Source organism: Acyrthosiphon pisum, chromosome A1 (assembly GCF_005508785.2).
Source record: "Acyrthosiphon pisum isolate AL4f chromosome A1, pea_aphid_22Mar2018_4r6ur, whole genome shotgun sequence".
Classification (NCBI taxonomy): Eukaryota; Metazoa; Arthropoda; class Insecta; order Hemiptera; family Aphididae; genus Acyrthosiphon; species Acyrthosiphon pisum.
The window spans coordinates 167,094,752-167,116,073 of NC_042494.1; the positions used below are offsets into that span (position 1 = coordinate 167,094,752).

The window sequence follows — 21,322 nt, forward strand, 5'->3', positions numbered from 1 at the left end:
TTCGAATGTTTTGTACAATATCATACTTGCTGTGAAGCTTAACGAATAAACAATGCCAAACAATATGTAATAATAATATTGGTTTAACTCTGCGTGTACATATTACATAGGTATAAACGTATTACTATTTCGTAAAAATTATTATACAGAAAGAATAATATCAATACCCGACAATAATAGTAATAAAATGATAACTTCTATTAGATGACCTTTATTTGGTGGCACTGGCACATGACAGTTTTCGGTGCACTGTTGCACATGCTGTCTCGATATATAATCGTATAATAATATATTCATACGTATTATATTACTATAATATATATATATATGATATGTTTGTGTGTGCATTATATTAAATTATTTCCGCTGTGCACGTCCCGACAAGAACATATTATGTATAATATATCACACACACACACACACACACACAGACTTGGGTAAAATACTTTAAAAAAGTATTTGGAATAAATACTCGAGTACTTATTCAGAATAGTATTCTAAATACTTTTAAAATACGTTTTTTTGTTTTAAATAATAAACTAACGGTCGGTTAAATTTGGAAATTAGCGCCACAATATTATTATATTATATAATAATTCTAATGCAGGATTGCTTGAACAATCATTAAACATTTATTGAATAAATTGTGAGCTGATGAACCCTTAAATATGATTTAGTTGTCCACGATTGGTCCATTAAATTAATTAATTTTTCATGCAACCCAACATATAATATGTATATTATATTATACTTAATGTATAATTTAAGTTGTTGGTACTTGATTTAAAAAATGTGTAAATTATATTGTAAAAATAACCACCAGAAAAACAAGGAAAACAATCAGGTATTGTAAATGTATTAAGTTTTCGGGAAAAGTATTTTAAAATTATTCCGAATACTACCCAAGACTGCATACACGAAAGAAGTTCGACTTTCGACCGGGCGTAATGCACCCACAATACAATATTGTATTGTATGTTGTAGAGGTGCCGTCGTCATGGTAACGAAGAACATTCACATAATATTTTCTTTATGAAACGGAGAATTATGTTTAAACGTTAAAGGTATTATAATATTATCGTTTGCTATAATATTATGTTATCGATGTACAATCATATATAGTATTATAATGACAGTATAATAATGTCATAATTTATAACGTTATTATTGCGGTTTAATTAAGGTGTATGAATATATATTATTTTAATATTTCATTTTCTTCAGTACTAACCGACGCCGTCGAACCCCGTTCCTTTGCACTTACGTGGATTTCGTTTCTCGGAGAGTCCCGCGGAATATATAATAATCATTATTATCATCTCTGAGACTTTGCGGTATAATATTATTAACCGATATTGTACATAGCCCGACTGACTACGCGGCGTTTGCAGTTTTCCGCGCGTGTTCCGAGCGGTAAGCGAAACACCAATTTATTCCGGTAGGTCCAAGACGGCTGCTGTTGGGCTCCCGATTTCGTATTCTTTCGGGACTCTGTTTCCGAAATTAGGCACACTTACATATTCACTTTTGTACGATCGTAGGTACCTACTGTATAATATTCATTATACGAATGCTATACTACAATGTCACCACATCGAATCGTGCAGCTGTTGAATGGTGATTGGAGAGGGTGAGGGGTAAGTCATCGTATCCCGCCCCTCCCAGCCCGCCGCGCTCCTATGTATTGTCATAACCGCGCGCGCGCGACATGCCTCACTAAAATCGTTCTTTTTACACGGTTAAAATAATTTGAATTCGAAATTTTACGACATGAACCACAGGCTCAGGGGGAGGGGGGATGCTGACATCGCATACGGTTTCGGCTACGTCGACTACGACGACAAAGAGACACACTTGTTCGTCGTAATGGTTTCCTTTGTAAAATGGTCCTAATGATGTGCGCGGCCCGTTTGTGGTAAATAATATTCGTCATTTCCGTAGTTCCGTCTCGGCCGTGGCCAGGAAACAACAATACTGCAGCGGAATGCAGTATATAAATCATGTATATAAATACATAATATAAGCATATATACAGGGTGTAACAGGAAGACCTGGCAAATGAAATAACTTTTGTTCTAATAAATATTTAAAACAGTTTTTTTTTCATATAAATACTAAATACTACTTTATTTAAAACTATAGTCACTTGCTACACGTATAGTATAAAAAATATATATTTTTATTCTTGAATACTGGAAATGCTGGAAAAATAGAAAAAAAGTAAATTTGTAAATCTGATTATAAGAACAATTTAGATGGTAAGACATTTATCTAAGTCAAGTAGTTTATTTTTTAGAATTTTTAAAATATCAATATTTCTTTTAGTAAATTAATTTAGAACGTATAGGCTTATATAATAACTTTTTTCAATATTTTTGGAAATTTCCTAACACAAGTATATTTCTTAAGTTATTTATTAACCATGTATACATTTTACAATTTTTATCATAGCGCGTTTAAGGGGACTCGATACCGAGATTTTCTGTTTTCGTCTAACACACGCGTGACATAGTATTTTAGACGTGTTTTTTGCCAAACATATCAATTGATCTAATGAAGCGATAAGAATTCTGAAAACAGATTTGAATTCGTCATTAAGTCTACTTGAAATTGACTTTCCCACATTTTTGATATTATCTTCCAAATTCCAGAAAAAGTCATATAAAAAAAGAGTATTTGAACATTTTTGTATTTCAATTTTTGGAAGAGTTAAAATCAAAAAATCAAAAATGTGGGAAAGTCTATTTCAATTAGTCTTAATGACGAATTCAAATCTGTTTTCAGAATTCTTATCACTTCATTAGATCAATTGGTATGTTTGGCAAAAAACACGTCTAAAATACTATGTAACGCGTGTGTTAGACGAAAACAGAAAATCACGGTATCGAATCCCCTTAAGTAGCATTATTTGTTTTTTTTTATCATGCCTTCTTGTTATACTTTGTATATACATATATTTATTTATTTTAACTTTCATAGACGGTCTGTACGTTATGTTTTTTTAAACAATAAACATGTTTTTGTTCGTTTGATAAAGACAAATCACTCATTATAGTGACGCTTTTATCTGTCCAATTTTAGTACGTAGTATATACTAAGTCGTGGCACCATTTTCTTTTGAGACGTTTGGGAGGGTTTTCAGACATTTAGTCCTAGCCGCATACCTATACATTTGGATTTCGGTGATTTATGAGCTGGAGTGTAGCTACGATATATACAGACGTATATAATATACTATATTATACATTATGACATTATGTATATAAATATCAACCTCCATATGCATCATATTGTTAAAATGTTGAATGATGTCAACATTAGCCAATGGTGCGCATTTTGCATTTTTATAAAAACTATATTATCTAATTGCGTTAACTACCTGTAACATGTATTAGAGATTGTACACAACTGCAGCTGCAGTGTGTTGGACGGCTGGTTTCCTCGTAAAAATCTTGCACAGTCGATAAAAAATAATCGCGAGCCAGGAAAGTCGAATCGACTTTTCTCACGAGGTCCATGCGTTAACTGTAGTGTACCTATACAAATATTTCAAACGTGCAGATTTCTTCAAACTCCGTTCTTTACATCTATTACAGATGCAGGCAGCAGGATATATTAAAATATTATATAAAAAATAAACCCACGAATTGCGTGAAATCAGTAGTCGATGTCCGTCGACTCGTTCACCACCTCCGTGTCGGCAATAATACTCGATACCTATCTACCTATATTATATCACAAAGAAATCTCACATTGCATAATTTAAATACCCTGCGCCGGCCACCACCACCATATAATAATATTATAATTGCACGCAGAACGCCTGCACACCGTCTGCAGTTTGTCGACCGACGAAACGCAGGTGGTGGCATAGCTGTTTCGTCCGATGACGCCGTCAGAATATAGTCCGTCGTCTGTCCGTATATTATATTGTAGTATAACCTGCTGCAAGCTCGTGTCAAAATATTATATACGCTTAAGCTTACGGGCATCAGCTGCTGCACCTGGAGTGCGTATAATATACTCGTATACAACTTCTGGTACCATATCTATGTATACAATATGTAAAATAAGCTTTTATTGCACCGTCAACCCCCTCCCCCCGACTTGTAAGTATATACGTGGGCCTATACGTCTTACTGTAAAACGTTCGTTAGTATAAATGTATATAATATCTGCAGCGATAAAACACACCGTGTACACACGCACCTGTCCGGTGACGGTGTCATTCGTCCGTGACTTTAGCGGTGCAATAACGACGGACGGACCCGAACACGCGGTTGTAAAATAAAATCAAGGGCGGCTGGCTGGCCGGGCATCGACATCGTTTTTTTGACACCCACGTCGACGTGTTCGCACCGTGATATATTATTATAATCCAGTGGCGGTATTTACGTGGGGGGAGATGGACTTAAGTGGCCTTGCGGACCTTTTTGCAGTTTCCCCCGGTACCTATAAAATATAATACAAACATGCGACATAATACTATGTGCCTGTATTAAACGATCATGTTGTTAACATTTTCCGATGTCAAAACGTGATTTTCGCTTTCGGTTGTAATGTCGGATGAAACTCAGTAGACGTATACAGTTATAATTAACACGGTTTTATCACTATTTTTTGGTTATATAAGTATATGACGAAGTTGACAAATTTTTAAAATGCACGGAGTTATCGTGTCGTATCTATATTTTGTCCCATGATCGTTTTTCAGCCCGCATCCTGAAATATTATACCAGAATAATATCGATTTGTTAAAAATTGCAACACAACACAACAATTTTTTTTATAGGTTCCTCGTAGCTAAGACTTAACAATAATTTTATAACAATATCTGAGCCCCCACACGAACATGTTCAGTGAGGCCCATTATCTTCTTGAAAAAAAAATTAAAATTAAAAAAAAAAAAAATATTATAATGTATACTTCCTCCAACTAGTTTTTTAAATGTTTCACGTCCACTTACTATACTATTTATACTATTCAGTATTCACCAGATCTGTATGAAAAATAAAACATAAATGTATAATGTTATTAACGATATTATTTTCATATGTCCTACTAGGTCTAAGTCACACGTTGCACGTTTAGAGGAAATATGTACCTACTATGATGTTGACTATTTTATTAAATATTTTAAACTTAGTTTTAAAAGATTTATTTAGATTTGAGTACAAACTGTGTACGATATAATATAATATATAGATATAGATTAAGTTATAAGACCTCGTTAAAGTCGTTCCTCGAATTTTACTTTGAACTTTTCGTAAAGGAAATTGAATTACTCGAAATCAGATCTGTTACTGACATAGTTGCAACGTATATAGAACACTTCATTAATTATTAATGCATTTTTTAGAGCTTTGAGACAAAATAAAATAAAAAAACTATACGGGTTTTGCAAAATAAATTAAGCTAAATCTCCAGGTTATCCATTATTTAGATCGATTCGACATGGAATTCGACCGTAGGTATAAATGCGTATTCTTACAATTTCTGCAGAAACATGATATCTACACATTATGTTGTGTTAGGGATATAATCTTTTGGTGAACAATATCCTATACAATGAGGTGAGCACAGTTAGTTCGCTATTATACGGTTCAGTGGCGTGCCGAACAGTCATTTTTTGAGGCAATTGCCTCAAGGGAAATTTGGGTGGGTGGGTGGGTGTGTTAGTATAGATGTGCAACTTATACCTAAAAAAACTTAATAATATTTATTATTTTGAATAATAAAAAAAAATAGTGAAAAAACTGTTGGTGGTGGGGAGGGGGATCAAATTGTATAGTTTGCCTCAGGTCTGCTTGTCAGTTCGGCACGCCACTGATACGGTTCGTTTTGCAGCCTATGTATTATTATTATACATTATAGGTGGCCGAATAACGAAGCCCTTTAAGTGAGCGTCTCTATAGTTTTTCTTTGTTTAGACTTCTGTATACGATGCACAATACGAATGCCGTAAAACGACCGCTAAAAGGCGAATGCTGCTGCGGAACAATGCACACACGACTTTATTTTTGGACCCATTATTATAATACAAAAAAATTGGCCGACTAATACCGCATATAATAGTGCCTATATATATGTAATAATAATAAATAATAATATATTACTGTGTGTGTGTGTGTGTGCGTATAGATCGCATCGCGTAGAACAATAGCTGGCCGAACAGTAAAGTTGTAACGGGAAATAAATCGAACGGAGGCGTAGGGCCAGTACCTATAATATTATATATATTATTATATTATTAATATTATTGTTATCTATTCCGCAAACGAATTTCGAGGATAGAAAATATTATAATAATTGTTCGTCCGCGTGTGTGCAGGCGTCGCGTCGATAGTATAGATATATATTATGTTTTATAATAAAGTACCTACATTATCTATGAATCTTTGTGATTTCGCGATTATCTCACACTAGTTGCAATATTAAACGTATATCGTATATATGTGTATAATGAAATATTAATAATTTCTTCAGCGTGTATCGCGACGAGATAATATATTATTATAATACAGTTGCTGTCTAATGATTTTGTCAAAGGGAGATGTTATAGTTGGAATTTATTAACATGCACACTTTGATCTTTAAGAACATAATATTCGAGGATGCAAGGTAATTGTATTAATTTAAAATATAATATAAAAAAAGTTAGGTAGATACGTAATATTTAAAACAATATTGTTATTCACTTATTATAGATGTTATAATTAATATAATTTATCTCATTATAAATATTGTATAAAACCTATGGCCGTACACCCCCCCCCCCCCACCATATACCATCACTGTTGTGATATTTGTTCATCACTGCGGTGATATAACTATAACTGTTTAGCAGATTCCAACGTCAGTCTGTTTGTACGACCCCTCTGGCTTCTATAGAAGTACGTACGTTTTCGGTTACAACGAATGCGTCTACAATCTACACACTCGTCAGACTAGCTCTGAACTTTTTATATTGGCTGTCATCCTGATTCGCTGTCATTCTCCCGTCACCACATAATATTATTATATTATTTTTAGGGATTTTGCTTGGTACATTCGTTTTGTGGTAATATATTTTATGATAATTCGACTACGGTGATTATATTACAACTACTGCAGTTATTAACGGATGGCATCGAACCATAATAATATAATTTATGTCGTTTATATTGCCGGAAAATATAACAACAATTATAATAATGGCGACCGCCTGCCTGCAGCAGTCGTCGCGCACGGATCGACCACGTGTTTTTTAGTGGCCGCACGTGTCATTGCAGGCATCGATTGCCATGGAAATTATAATATGTACCCGAACAATATTCTAATTAATATTTAAGTATATTTTAATAAATCAGTCGATAATACGAGATACGACTTGTGATAGTCGTCGCGCAAGTTACAGATGCGAAATTCCAGAGAAAAACCATATCAAATTTAAGCAGATAATAATAATAATAATAATAATAATATATAAATGTGCAGCAAGCGAGAAAACAGAGTCGATACGCGCGCGTACGCCAGAACGTCGTTAACACGCGACACGGCGGTAAAACATTTAGATTTTAGACGGTGGAAGTCGAGAAATTTTGGCAGAGGTTATGGAATAATAATACTCCAGAAACAAATATAGAGTGATATGCCCAAGTGGACTAAAAAAAGAACGGCAGAACGGCCATAAGATGGAATATAGTCGCGTCAAACAGACATCCGCGCGCAGATAATCTTCGAGAGGAGTATAAGAGCACACCTCGCCGGTTTTCATATACTTAATCTCTGAGGACCACCGACTGGCACGCGAAGTTTATATTAATATCGCCATGCGAATCGTTTTCTGTTATGAAATAGCACAACCTAGAATCGCGTCACGGATCTATATTATACCACGGTAACCCGCAAAGGTCGAATAACGGCGAACGAATAATCTACGATCTGCGTTTCTCAGACAATCTGCAGATCTATAAACTAACATTAGGTATACTTATGCATATTATGGGTACCAAAATTATTGATTTCTTCAAATGTTGGGGGTACTATTCAAATAGTTTGTTATAACTTTATTTCATAACTTCAATAACTATATAATATTATAAACGAAACTATGTATACAGTGGAACCTCGATAACTCGAACTTCTATAGGTCGAATTTTGAACAGTTCGAAGGAATATCTTGGCCCCTGCATTTCAATAATATAAACAATACATTTTTTCTATAACTCGAATTTTCGATAAGATAGATTTGCGGATATATCGATGTTTCACTGTATTATATTGTTATAATTATCATTATGTCATCTCCGTAGACAAACATAAAATATATTTAATTATGAAAGCAAGGCGTTTTCCAGACCGTGGGTGTGCAGAGTATGTGTGCGACGGCGACCCCAAGCACAATGCCGAAAAGATACTTATTGCGACCTGCGCGTATGATGTTATTATTTTATTGTTATATTATTATTACGTGACTCTGAAACAAAGAATCGTCGCGGACTCTGCGGGCACGGAGCCAGGTGGCCCGGCTGTGTTTTTCAACGAGAAATCGTACAATACAACATATTATATTATTAATATTAAAATAATACCTATGCTGTAGGTATTGTGATGATGGGCATCATCATCGTATTAATCCTTCCTGCAGGCGTAGGAAGTGTAGCTAGGTGATACGTCGAAGTGTTTTGTTGTATTATATAATATTACCTATATTATGTTTTGTCCCGGCCATGGTTCTATTTCGAAAACTAAAATTGTATTCAATCAGAATCGTACACGATTTTTACTCATTGCACTAAGTATCGCGCGTGCGATCGACTATTGTTTTGCTTCAGAAGCCAATGAAATGTTAATGATATATTATATGCACCCGTTACAGGCTACAGCACACCACCACGTGTTAGGTATAAGGTATAGTATAATTTATACGTCTGCGTATATACTTATTATCATATTGTGTATAATACAATAATAATATGATCAGTAATCGACGCGTAACGCTACCGTCTTAATGTCTTATTTACAGTCGTCTTATATATAGTTATATCATATTTTGTATACTCTGTAATAATATTATTATCGAACAATGCGCACTCGTAAGTCGTGACTGTTATCGTGGTTTTCATGACTGGAGTCGTAGGCGAACGTGTTATCTTTTATTCGTTTAAACACAATTTTTGACAACTCGTCACTCGAGGGGGCACCCCACACCTATATGTATACAAAGTTTCACCATTAGCTAGCGGCAGATACCTGCATGTCTAAATGGATGACGTGCTGTGACATAGAAATTTCCTGTAATATGTACATTGTACGTACCTAATTTAATATAGTATTGTTTATTTAAAAATCCGTATCGAATAACTTGATCGATTTGTATGTACCTTCGATGGATATATAATACGACTATAAATCATTGTCGTGCGTAAGGGGAGCTGGTAGGTCTACATTATATACTGCAGCTCAATGCAGGGCCTAATTCCTTCAGGAAGTATAAATAATAAATACTAATGTTTTACTGGTATAAGGTTAAGGTATATGGTTTTGTCACAGCCATCAATATAGATATTAGATGTTTATAATGTCCAAAAATTATTAATGAAATTATTTTTCAAATCAAACATTTTTTATAACATTTGTGTGTATTTGTTACATTTCCCTCATTTCTTAGCATGGTCAGTTTAGAACCCTATAAGCTAATAGCCGTACTACACCATACTGTAGACAGTCTCCCATGGGAGACTTCAAAAGAAACGTATTCCCGGAACGACTGGTGTGGGATGTGGATGTATAGTAAATGTATAATGACCTAGGAATATAATGTTCCAAACACCCGGTAAAAGATATAAAATGAGCTTAAATGCGTATTAAAAGAAATAAAATCGGCAATACACGTTTTCCACATGATTATAGAACTAAAATATTGAAGCTGGACGCAGGAAATTATCGTTTTAATAACAATGTGTGGGCTCTCAAGCGTTCGAATTAAACCGACCAATCGTGTTTAAGCTTTATATGCGCAGTATAAATTTCGCATTTCTTGAATACCTTTATTTCGTAATTTGTAAGTTCATCCCATCGATTTATGGGCTTATATTTCTATTAAAAATTCCTATCCCAAGTCAGGTTTTACATAGCGTTTTATTATGGCCTTTAGGAGAAAAAATTGTTTTCAATGTATATTAATGGAGAGGATTTCGGCACAATACGCCTGGGCACGTGTTGTATACTACAAGGAACTATGGTATAAAGAGTATATAAGCTGGGTAAAATTTGGTATGGAAACTGAATTCAAAATGAAAATATCAAATAATAATGTAACCTAAGTCTTCTTTCGGATATTATGTAAAAAAAAAACAGCTGAAACTCGTAGAATAAAAAAACTTGTTTAGATTTAGTTTTTAATATTATAATTCTGACCTAGTTTTATTATTTTATTCAATTTATCGTTGCGTCATGACTCATGGCTATTATAGTTGTAAGAGAAAACAAATCTAGGTAACATTTATTGTTCAAATATTAATGCATGTTATTATCGATAATATACGTACATTAATTATTAATTAGATCAATTAATTTTCCTAGATTTATTTCGTGAAATTGATTCATTAGTTTATTTCCAAGAGAAAAATTATCATTATACTGGTTACTACATTTACTGTTTTTTTTAACCATAATAAATATCTAATCTTTGTTATAAGTATAATTGGAGATAATTTATATTGGTATATTACATATACGGCTGTATAAATAAAAATGATAATTAACAGACTGATTTACTGATTTAACGTTTATTTTATTCAAATTGTATTAGTGGATAGTGACCCGTCCAGACATTATAATCAGTTTTTAAAATAAAATATTGTTTGTAGGTTCCTATCTGACAACAATTTTATCGGAGTAGTTTACAGCAAACGTAATTTAATCACGTTTATTTTTGTTCTCAGGCTTTTTTAATATTGTACATACATAAAATAATCCACTTTAAATCTCTACAACGTTCGTTTTGTTTTTTGATCACGAGTAGAGTAGTACAATTCGAATGTTAAATATCTTTCTACTCGTAGAATGCTATCGAGATTGTCCATCTCCATGTGCAAGACAAGTGCCCATGTCGGTTTAATGCACCTGCATAATAGGAAACACTAAGTATCAATTTATATTCAAAGAAAAAATAATGAAAGATGTTTGTAAACACTGCATTTGATTTCAATTATACGAACAAGAACAAAACCCGTATTTAAATGATAAAACTGTACAACTGCATAATTATATTATATTATTATGCACATTGCACATGCATTTATCGCAAATATGACACGCATTTCCCGCTAAAATTATAATAATTGTCCACTATAGTCGATAACTGTAGCAAGATTTCATTGTCCCAACTTAAGTACGTCGTGTGATATCATATATTATAAACAAATACTGCATATTATATAGCGCATACAAAAATAATAGGCATAGTACTTGAATTTTCTATTGTCTATTTGAATCCGATTTCAAACCGTTTATATTTAGTCCACACACTCGAAAGTTCGGGACCAAAAAAGTTATGTACCCAAACGTATTTTAACTGTATGCTTTTCAATCTGGCGCAGAATCATCTTGTTTACCACTTATATGCAGCGTTGTTCGTGTCGCATTTCGGCAAAGTCCGGAAAAAATTGATCGAGTTTACTTGAGGGGGTGAGAGTTGGTTTGTCCTTGGGTAGCGCAATAAATTTAAATGTACGTACATGTTATTAAAATCGATACTAGACTCGCGTAAGCTAGTCTGAATTTTTTCTACCAAGTATACATTGAATAATATTTTTAAAAAAAACACACACACACACACAAAGCTACACGACGCAAATATAATATTGTATCGGTTGTTTACACTGTGCATACATAAACATGTTATTTTTTTCATTTACGAACTGCGCAGAACAGCCACTCATTACAGCATAATATATTTTTGCACAGGGACGTTATAATTTATGTTGTTTTTGTTTTGTTACATTTCAGTTACACTGGATGCGTTTGAACTTCATGTTCCAACCCGTAACCGAGTACCGCTGACTAGAGCATCATCATGGTCAAGACGTTTCAGGCGTATCTGCCGGACTGCCACAGGACATACTCTTGCATTCACTGCAGAGCACACCTGGCAAATCACGACGAACTTATATCCAAGGTATAGTACTAGTGGTAAGTTAGAGGGGAAAACGATTGGGACGAGCGGAGGATGTCGAAAAAGGCGATACGCGTTTAAAGAGTGTATACTAAGAGGAGGAATCTTGTAACATGATGCAACGGTGTATATAGTAATACGACAGCAATACCATTATAATTATTACTTATAATAACGTATTATATATATTTATTATTTGTAAATAAAATCAAGGTTTTATTTTCAAGACCAAACCATATAAATACTATGTCTATATATCTATCCGTACGTCATCTATACGCGTTTATTATGTAATATTAAGAGTGCCATAAGTACTTATGATTTTTAGTGTGGTTTGGTCATCATAACAATATTTACATTCGTAGTTCGTTTTAAACACTCGATAACTCCAATAGACCCATGGATTTATATTTTAGTCACGAGTGTACATTGTATATACATATATATATATATAAACTACACGGGTTGCTTAAAATCAATAAACTGTACATTGTATATATATATATAAATAATATCCTATATTATATATGCTTGGAATCATCATATTGATTTTAAGTGTAGTGTTCTCTAAATAGAGAAAATGAGAGTCGGACGATAGAAATTTAAAAACCCATTAGGAATATTTTTCGAAATGGGTATTTCATATGGTTTTTTTGTTTAAAAATATTATAGGCAGGCACCTACGTCCGTTACTATGGTGCTCGGTATGTGTTTTACGAAGCCAATAAACTCGATTGCTGTAACGACCGTTCTGCGGTAATGCGTATTTTACACACATGTGCAGCTTATACATTATTTACGCACAAAAATACATATTATCCAATATTTTTAGTGTTCTGCACTTCTGTGCGTGTGTAATAATATTATAATATGATATATTAGCCTGGATGGTATTTAAATCTCGTGGCCGCGTGTAATAATTCATTGTAATAATCTCGCGAGCCGTTGGCATTTGTTTAGAAAGTCACGAAAAACAAGCATAATATATAATATTATACTGTTATATACATATATGTAATATATATACAATATACATACATACCATTTCACATCGTGGAACTCGTGTATTTTTTTTATCCCAAAAACGTTTTTCAACCGGTTATGTATACGCGCGCGTGCAAAACGGCGCAGGGCCGACAGTTTTTCGATTGTACATTTTTTCATTTCTCACACCCGGGTTACGCAAAACGAGATAATAATAATAATAGCAATAATATTAATGTGCGCGCGTGGTGTGTGCTCGCGCATATATTATTGTTATTATTATTGTTATTTGTTGTTATTTAAAGCTCGCGATATGGCGATACTCGGCCAACGGACCGGAAGCAAGCTGATACACGGGCCGCGTGGTTTATATGTATTATATGTACGTGCTTATTACATATTATGTATTCCGCGGGTATTCGTATTATATTAATTTGTATGTGTGGGGGTGGGGGGTGCTTTCACTTCCCTCTGCTGTCTCTCTCCGTCTCGCGGTCCGCTGCGGCGCCGCTATTTATTATTCTATATAATATGCACCCGCGTTAAATCTCGTATACTATTACTACCTATATCCATTGCGAAATGTCCTCGTTCTCTCCTGCTGCTGCTGTATACCGATCGTATTAAACACTCCGTCCGCACTCCGCAGCTGCAGCTATCTCCACCGGTGTGGTTTTGTCTCCTCTTGTCGTTTTGCAGGCGCGCTTAACATCGCACGCGTTTTAACACATGATAGTATATTAAATCCATGCTGTGGTTATAACTTATAATGATAATATAATGTTCTAGTATCATCGGACCATGGTGACCACACGACGTGTCTTATAAACGCTCTATAATATTGTAGACACCTACCTATCTATATACTATAAGATCGTAGAGCTGAAAGCGTTCTATTCGCGCGTGGGCAATTATTGCGTAACATCCTATGACCACATACATAATATTACGAGTGCTTAAACATATTATGTGGCACACAATATATAAGCTATAACCTACTCCGTTGGCCTCTGTTATTCCAACGCACCCGACACTGTCGCATGTACCGCGCGTAAAAAAGTAATTGAGGGTGCGATATTGTAAATCTTCCGTATAAGGGTTTTTGATTTCCACGAGTACGATAAAAAATAAAAATTTGAATTTTTCTAACCAAAAAGTAATAATTGACGAAAGTAAAATTAAAAAATATGAATCTGCAGAAAAGGAAGTTATTGATTGGGACAAAGTAGAAGAATATGATGACGTGCTTACTACCCACCTGTATATAAATATAAAAAAAACCTTTTTGACGCATACTCACAGTTCCTATATAATAATAGGTCACAGGACATAGGTACACAGTCTAATATTATAGTATAATATAATCCTATATATATTATCATTTAACATATACTATACATATAGGTTATTTTAGAATTCCCTTTTGAAATCCTATATAAACCGAAGATGATATACATTTTAACTTATTTTAAATTTTAATGTAATTCGTTAATTTAATTATATTAAGTCTGCAGTGTTCTCGTGTTAAAATGTTCATTTTTTTATCAATCACAACCCCACACTGAATATTAGCTAATGGGTAATGCCCTGTGACGACGCTACGTACATATATGCACGCGACGAAACAAAAGAAAACGTCTTCTGTACTCTGCCACACGCGTAGTCTGTATGTAGTTACTATATATATATATAATACTATTTTATATTATATATATATATAAAAACAACAACAACAAAAACAACAGCTGTTGTAGGAGTACCGGATTGTGGGGTTGGTGGTGGTCGTGGTGGTGGAAGTACAGGTGACGTTGGTGGTAGTGGTGGTGGTGGTGATGGTGGTGTCGTAGTAGGTCAAAACCAGAGTTACCGTGGTAACGGAGCGCCGGTCCTTGTCGCGGTGTAATATCCTAAGTTGTTCTCCACCCCGTCGTTTATGTTCTTCGCGGAAATTACAGTATTTTATAATTTTATCATATATATATCAATCCGTGGTTCGACCGAACGACAGTGGTGGCGATGGCATCTCGTTTCATTCGATTGTTATTTTTTGTTCTTCGTAAATATTTTTTCTCATCTCCGTCAAAACACGAAAAACGATTCTCGATATTATATCTAAACAATATGTATATAATATAGACATACATGTAGACCATACAACGGTTTATCAAAGCGGTTTTAAATATTATATGTACAATAATATTATATAATATTATAATATAATGCTTTTAGCGGATGCCATAGCTTTTGTTTTTATATACTAAATATCGATTTATTCGTGTACGTCTGTACGCGTATAATATTGTCTTTTTGTTTTCATAAATATTGCGTTTTAACATCGAGTATTTATATCCTTATACCGAACAATATAAATGTACCTATATTATATTATTATTATGTACATTGTACTTTTAAGAATCACGTTTTTTGCGTATTAAAAAAAATATAAAAACGCGCACCAGTGCATTGCACTTGAAATCCTTCGCGCAGATAACCGTCAACCGATTGTTTTCGATTTTATAGTATTTCCGTTGACTGCAAAAAACCTCTATTACATGTTTGCTCGTACATTAAAATCTTAGCGCGTACTTAAAAAAAGTGCATTAACGACAATGATTGTAATAGTAAAATAATAAAAAAAAAAAACAATTAATTTAAATGTATCTATTATTATTATTATTTGTACCACATACGTAATACATTTTCTCGGAAACATTATAATATATATTATGTATAGGACCCGCGTTTTCTCTACTTTAAAGATACCCGTATAAGTTATCAGATTTAAATATGTCATATTATTATAAAAATATTGTGTAAATGATTGTTATCACATAGAAGTTCAGCTCTCAATTACTTGCGAATGAATATGATATTATCATAGAAATTTCGATTGACCTATACCCGAACGATATGATATGGTTGTGGGTTTCCGTTTAACCGTAAATAATATAAGTTACTTTATTTTGACACCAGTTTTTTTCCGCTTTTTATCGCTACAATATTTTCACATTGTAAAATTTTATCACGCGCGAATACGAATTTTTTCCTGTCAATGGGATGGATTCCAGTTTACAAAACTCGATTCTCGTTTACAAAACTGTACCGCGGCTGCTCGTCTAGGTATATATTTTGTTTTCCTTATATTGTATTACTATATTGGTACGAAAAATATGGATAAAAAATGAATCTATTTCCCAGACAGCAAATGTTTGACTAAAAATATTATTATAACATTATAATAATATTTTTAGGCAATCATTTGCTGTCTGGGTATTTTATAATATCCTTGAACATATTATCTCAGTACCTATGTTACGACGCGTTTATACATCACATAGTTCGGTGCAGAAGTATAATATAGGTACGCGTTTAACTAAAACTGGTAGGTAGTAGATTGTTCTAATCCGGATGATATAAATACCTAATATAGTAATATATTAACATGATATGATATTATGTCCATTCGATATTACACAATTATTTTGATTTTAAATAGAGATTCGGTAGCAGTGTACCTATCTAGATATACCATATACAACGTTACAAACATTATGTTTACGTGTACGAATAAATTAAACATCAACATGACGTCAAATCACTTATACATTATATTCTAATATTATACAAATACGCGCTCTACTGGCCGCACGTGCATAATATAACTTTAAATATTTAAAAAACGTTGGATAAACAAAATTATTAAAAGATATTATTGCATTTATTTGTATACTTTGTTAAGAAGGCTAAGTTCATTGTATAGGTATATTAATGAACTGCTTTTATAATATTGGATTATTGATTAAAAACAAAATGTTTAAATAAATTGCCTTACACATTATCTATTCTATATTTCTATTTAATTTAATTTATTACAATATATTAAGTGAGATGATAGGCAATAGTCATGTATTATGTAATATGTTAGTTCAAATTTAAAAATCTTTATCAATATATTAAAATTATTGTATACCTAGTATATATAATTATTAGAAATTACAATCATTAATATTTAAAAAAACATTATAAATAGACTTTTATCGATGGTAATCGATGGTAATAAATTAAAAGAGATTTATGTTATAGATAATACAGTATGTGACAGACAGTATAAAAAAATCATAATAATATATTACATAATATTATATTGTATCTGATTTCTGCTTTTAACTATTACAAACTGGCAACAAAATATAGAGCACCTAGTAACTAGTTATGTATAACTTATATTAAACTATTTATACAACCAATCAATTTTAACAACTGAATAATTAGGTACCTAAATTACTTCTACTGTAGATTACAATTTAAAAGTGACAGAAAACTTCAAATTCTTCGTTCCACGTCTTGCAACAATATATTATTGTCCTGTCAGAGCACTCTTCGAGTTTCTCTATGCGATCCGATCCGTCGTGCTATTTTCATGTGGCTACATTGTCTATCGTACGTTCAACACATTATAATATTCTGTTGTCTGTAGATAACTATTGTTTGCTGGTTTTTGGGATAGTACTGAAAAAAAAAATATAGTTTTAATGTACCTAGGGCCTAGGCACTTCTATGTACTCCTATCTCGCATCAGTTTATTTTTTAATAACCTTTTAAAGACTGGCCTAACAAGACTTTTACTTAGATTTTTGTATTAAATCATTATTGTATTGCTTATTTATTTTAGTTACAATTTACAAATAACTAACGGTCTAATAATTATTGTGTCGTTAAATTTTTATTCGAAGAGTAATAATAAACAAATGCATTAAGCTACGTGTCAAGGACTACTGGCATTTTGATACAACGGCTCATGGTGGCTTTTAAAAATAAACTCAAGAAATAGGTCAATCCCCGCGGGGACTCCCATACTGGAGGAGGCGCTATATTCACACTGTGCAGTAAACAAAAACAGTTCTCTATAATGTCAGCCATGTGTTAAAAGAGAAAATGTGGTTTCAGTTAACCTTTTTTGTTTATTTTAAACCTTTAATAAATTTATCTGAAATTCATTAAATGCGCGCATTCCACTTTTTGTTTGGTATAACACAACATTATTTGACGTTTTAATTAACTTTTTAAACTTCGTCACTTACATGCACCTACCTATATAGGTATAGATATATTCCGGAAAATGTGTATGAAGCCCAGCAGCTGTCGAGAATAAATTATTATCCGCATATTATTTAATATATATAGTAGTATAATGTATTACTTGGTAAATGTTAACTATATCGTGATGTTGTTTAAACCCAACAAAATCATTAATGTTCAAAAAAAAAACAAACACCGATTGAAAATGCTCACCGAACTTATGCAGTCTGAGAATAATGTATTATTTCACATTTCTCTCGGCGTACAAAATGTGTATATATAGCCGTGCTGCGCTGATTACAACGCCAATATCAATGGATGTTTGCGTTATAGAGAATACTAATAAATGTAATGCGATAAGTGTGGTTATTGAAACGAAGTCGAGCTGAGGTATAATATATTAATTATTCAAACCAGAACGGTTAGGCAGTATTATGTTTTGCGTACTCATATAGTCATACTTATAATAATACACAAGTTATAAAATATTATATATGCGCGATGTATAATAATATTATAATGGCGCGATTTCGTTTTTCCGCACTTTTCTCGCGTGAGCAATAATATTATAATATCATGTCGTATTTTATGTTTATTTTCCTCCGCTTGCAGTTGGATCCTCCTCTCCCGGACGGGGACCGCGCACCACTACAACACGGGTATAACATGCTCAAAGGTCAAACGGTCGTGTTTTTGAGAGCGCCCTGTATACGCATCGTTTGTATATGTATTATAAGACCCGCGAAAAGCAGCCGAACGCGTGACGTCACCGTAGCACGCGAAACTTGCCCGTGTTGATGTTTTCGTTCGGTTTATCGACGGCGGCGGCTTGTTTGTATCTGCGCAGTTGTTACCAGTGCGGTACACCGTGTTACCCACCCGCCGCAGCTCGTCCGCGCGGACCACTGTTACCGCGACAGAGGTCACCACCGCACGAAGTATTACATATACGTGTGTGTGTGTGTATGTTATTATTATTGTTGTTCGACACGCTTTGAATTCAGGAACGAAATTAACAAAAATAAAAAAAAAAATCCGTACACGACATTTTGATTTTTCGCCAAGTTGACAAAAACCACGTGTTCCGCGACCGTTGCACAATTATTATTATTATTGCTCGGAGTACCATATTATATTTATACACCGCGTCCTGAAGCGGCTCCACAACTGTACCGCTAATCACATGAAGAAATATTTTTAAAAAAACTCTATAGGTACCTATTTCAAGGATTTTAAGGTCGTGTTGGACATGTGCCGTTTATGCATCAAATTACTGTACGTTTCAAGAAAATAACGTGTTCCTATAAATAATACGTAGCTTTAATGTTTTCCAATATTATATTACCATGTCATAGGTACTGAATGTCAGCATTTTAATATAATTATTATTTTATTTATTTGTTACGTATAATTATACGTCATAATATCGTCAAAATATGTATTGCAGTCACGCTCATGCAATTTATTGCATTTTCAATTCGGTTTTGTAGACGTGAAATATAATATATTAATATAAATTATAATACCATACACGAAATAAAAATGTGCATGTGCAGCGGCGGCGCTGCAGCACGCGCTTTGTCGTCATATTATACACACAGCTTGCACCAACTGCAACATGGCGATTATTTATCCATCCTACCCGCCGCCGTTCAACCTCTCTCTATATACCAAGTATTTTACATATTATAATATTATATTTATGTATGTGTGTGTGTGTGTGTGTGTTTGTGTGTACTTGCCTTAATGACATAAATCGCGACGCAATATTTTAACAATGAACACGGAGTACCTAAACCACAAAAGGCATTCCGACGAGAATCCCAGTGAACACCTATTCGGTGTAATAATAATTTATACATATTATTATTAAACTACTTTTACAGTGCCATGTATAACTGCAGGTACAACTAGACTTTACATTTTGGGAGTGTTAAAGTTAAACAAAGCTTACGAGTTACGATACAACTTGAAAATTACTTTATCTCCTTGAGCACAATATGGATATTTTTAACAATATCAATAATATATTAGTTAAATAAAAGATTGATAATAAGTAAGTATCTATATTCTATATATTGAAGCAGTTCTCATGTCTTCTGTTGAATTTGACGTGTTGATAATATTAAGTTTAATTTTTTAATTTATTTATTGAATCTTTTTCAATATTTAACACTGTAACAGTGATCAGTTTGAAAATCGTTCTTGTGTATCTGCACTCGTGCTAGTCCGTTACCAATTTTTTTGCTCGTTTCATTATAGGATTTAATACGCCATATTGGTATTATAAGGACGTAATATTAATCAAGTTACTTTTTTTTGGGGGAGAGTGGTGCTATAACAAAATATTTGAAGGTGCTATAAACACCTCCTAGACCCTAGCCCTCACCTAGTCATACGCCTATACTATATGACATTGTTGTAAATATTGTTATTATGCGCACGCATATCATTATAATAATATATCACATTAGACAATACTATAATTGTATAATATTATAATAATTGTATATTGTATTGTGCGCACGTGGACGACGTAAATTATGACTACGAGTTCGTCAAGTTCTCTCGCTGCGTAGATTTTTACGTATTATTATTTCGTTTGTAAAGATTAGGCCCCTGTCACAGATTAATAGTATACCACCGCAATCATTACCGCTGAGATAAGCCTAAACACTACATGCACATTTCACATATATGTATATAAAAACGAAATGACATATTTTTTTTCTCATTTGTACGTACCTACAGTGTAATTATTTTAATAGGAAAAATAAATTATTGCGATATGCGAACCAGAATAATGAAAATAATACAATCCGCATTATATCATAGTATATTAATATTATTATGATTTATGTATGCCATGTGGTGTATGCGAATGAAATGTTTTACGCACCAATTACATATTATCATTTTAATTAACAAGACATCGGTAAGATTAATAGAACATATACAAACAAATTTAATTTAATAAAATTATAAAACGATAAAAGTATCGATATTATGTTTAAATATAATACCGTATCCATACTATATTACTATGTGACGCTGATGTTAATTTGGCTTCTAAAATATATATCTAATATGTTATATTTA

The 21,322-nt window shown here is 33.1% G+C and overlaps 1 protein-coding gene across 1 annotated transcript in view; it reads left to right on the forward strand.

The window, feature by feature from the left end:
* Nucleotides 1-21,322, forward strand: part of LOC100166895 (protein yippee-like 1) — a 43,421-nt gene that overhangs the window by 11,219 nt on the left and 10,880 nt on the right. The window contains exon 2 of the mRNA XM_001948498.5: nucleotides 11,995-12,163. Coding sequence (XP_001948533.1) covers nucleotides 12,062-12,163 — 102 coding nt within the window. The 5' untranslated portion in view covers nucleotides 11,995-12,061. The remainder of the gene's footprint in view (nucleotides 1-11,994; nucleotides 12,164-21,322) is intronic.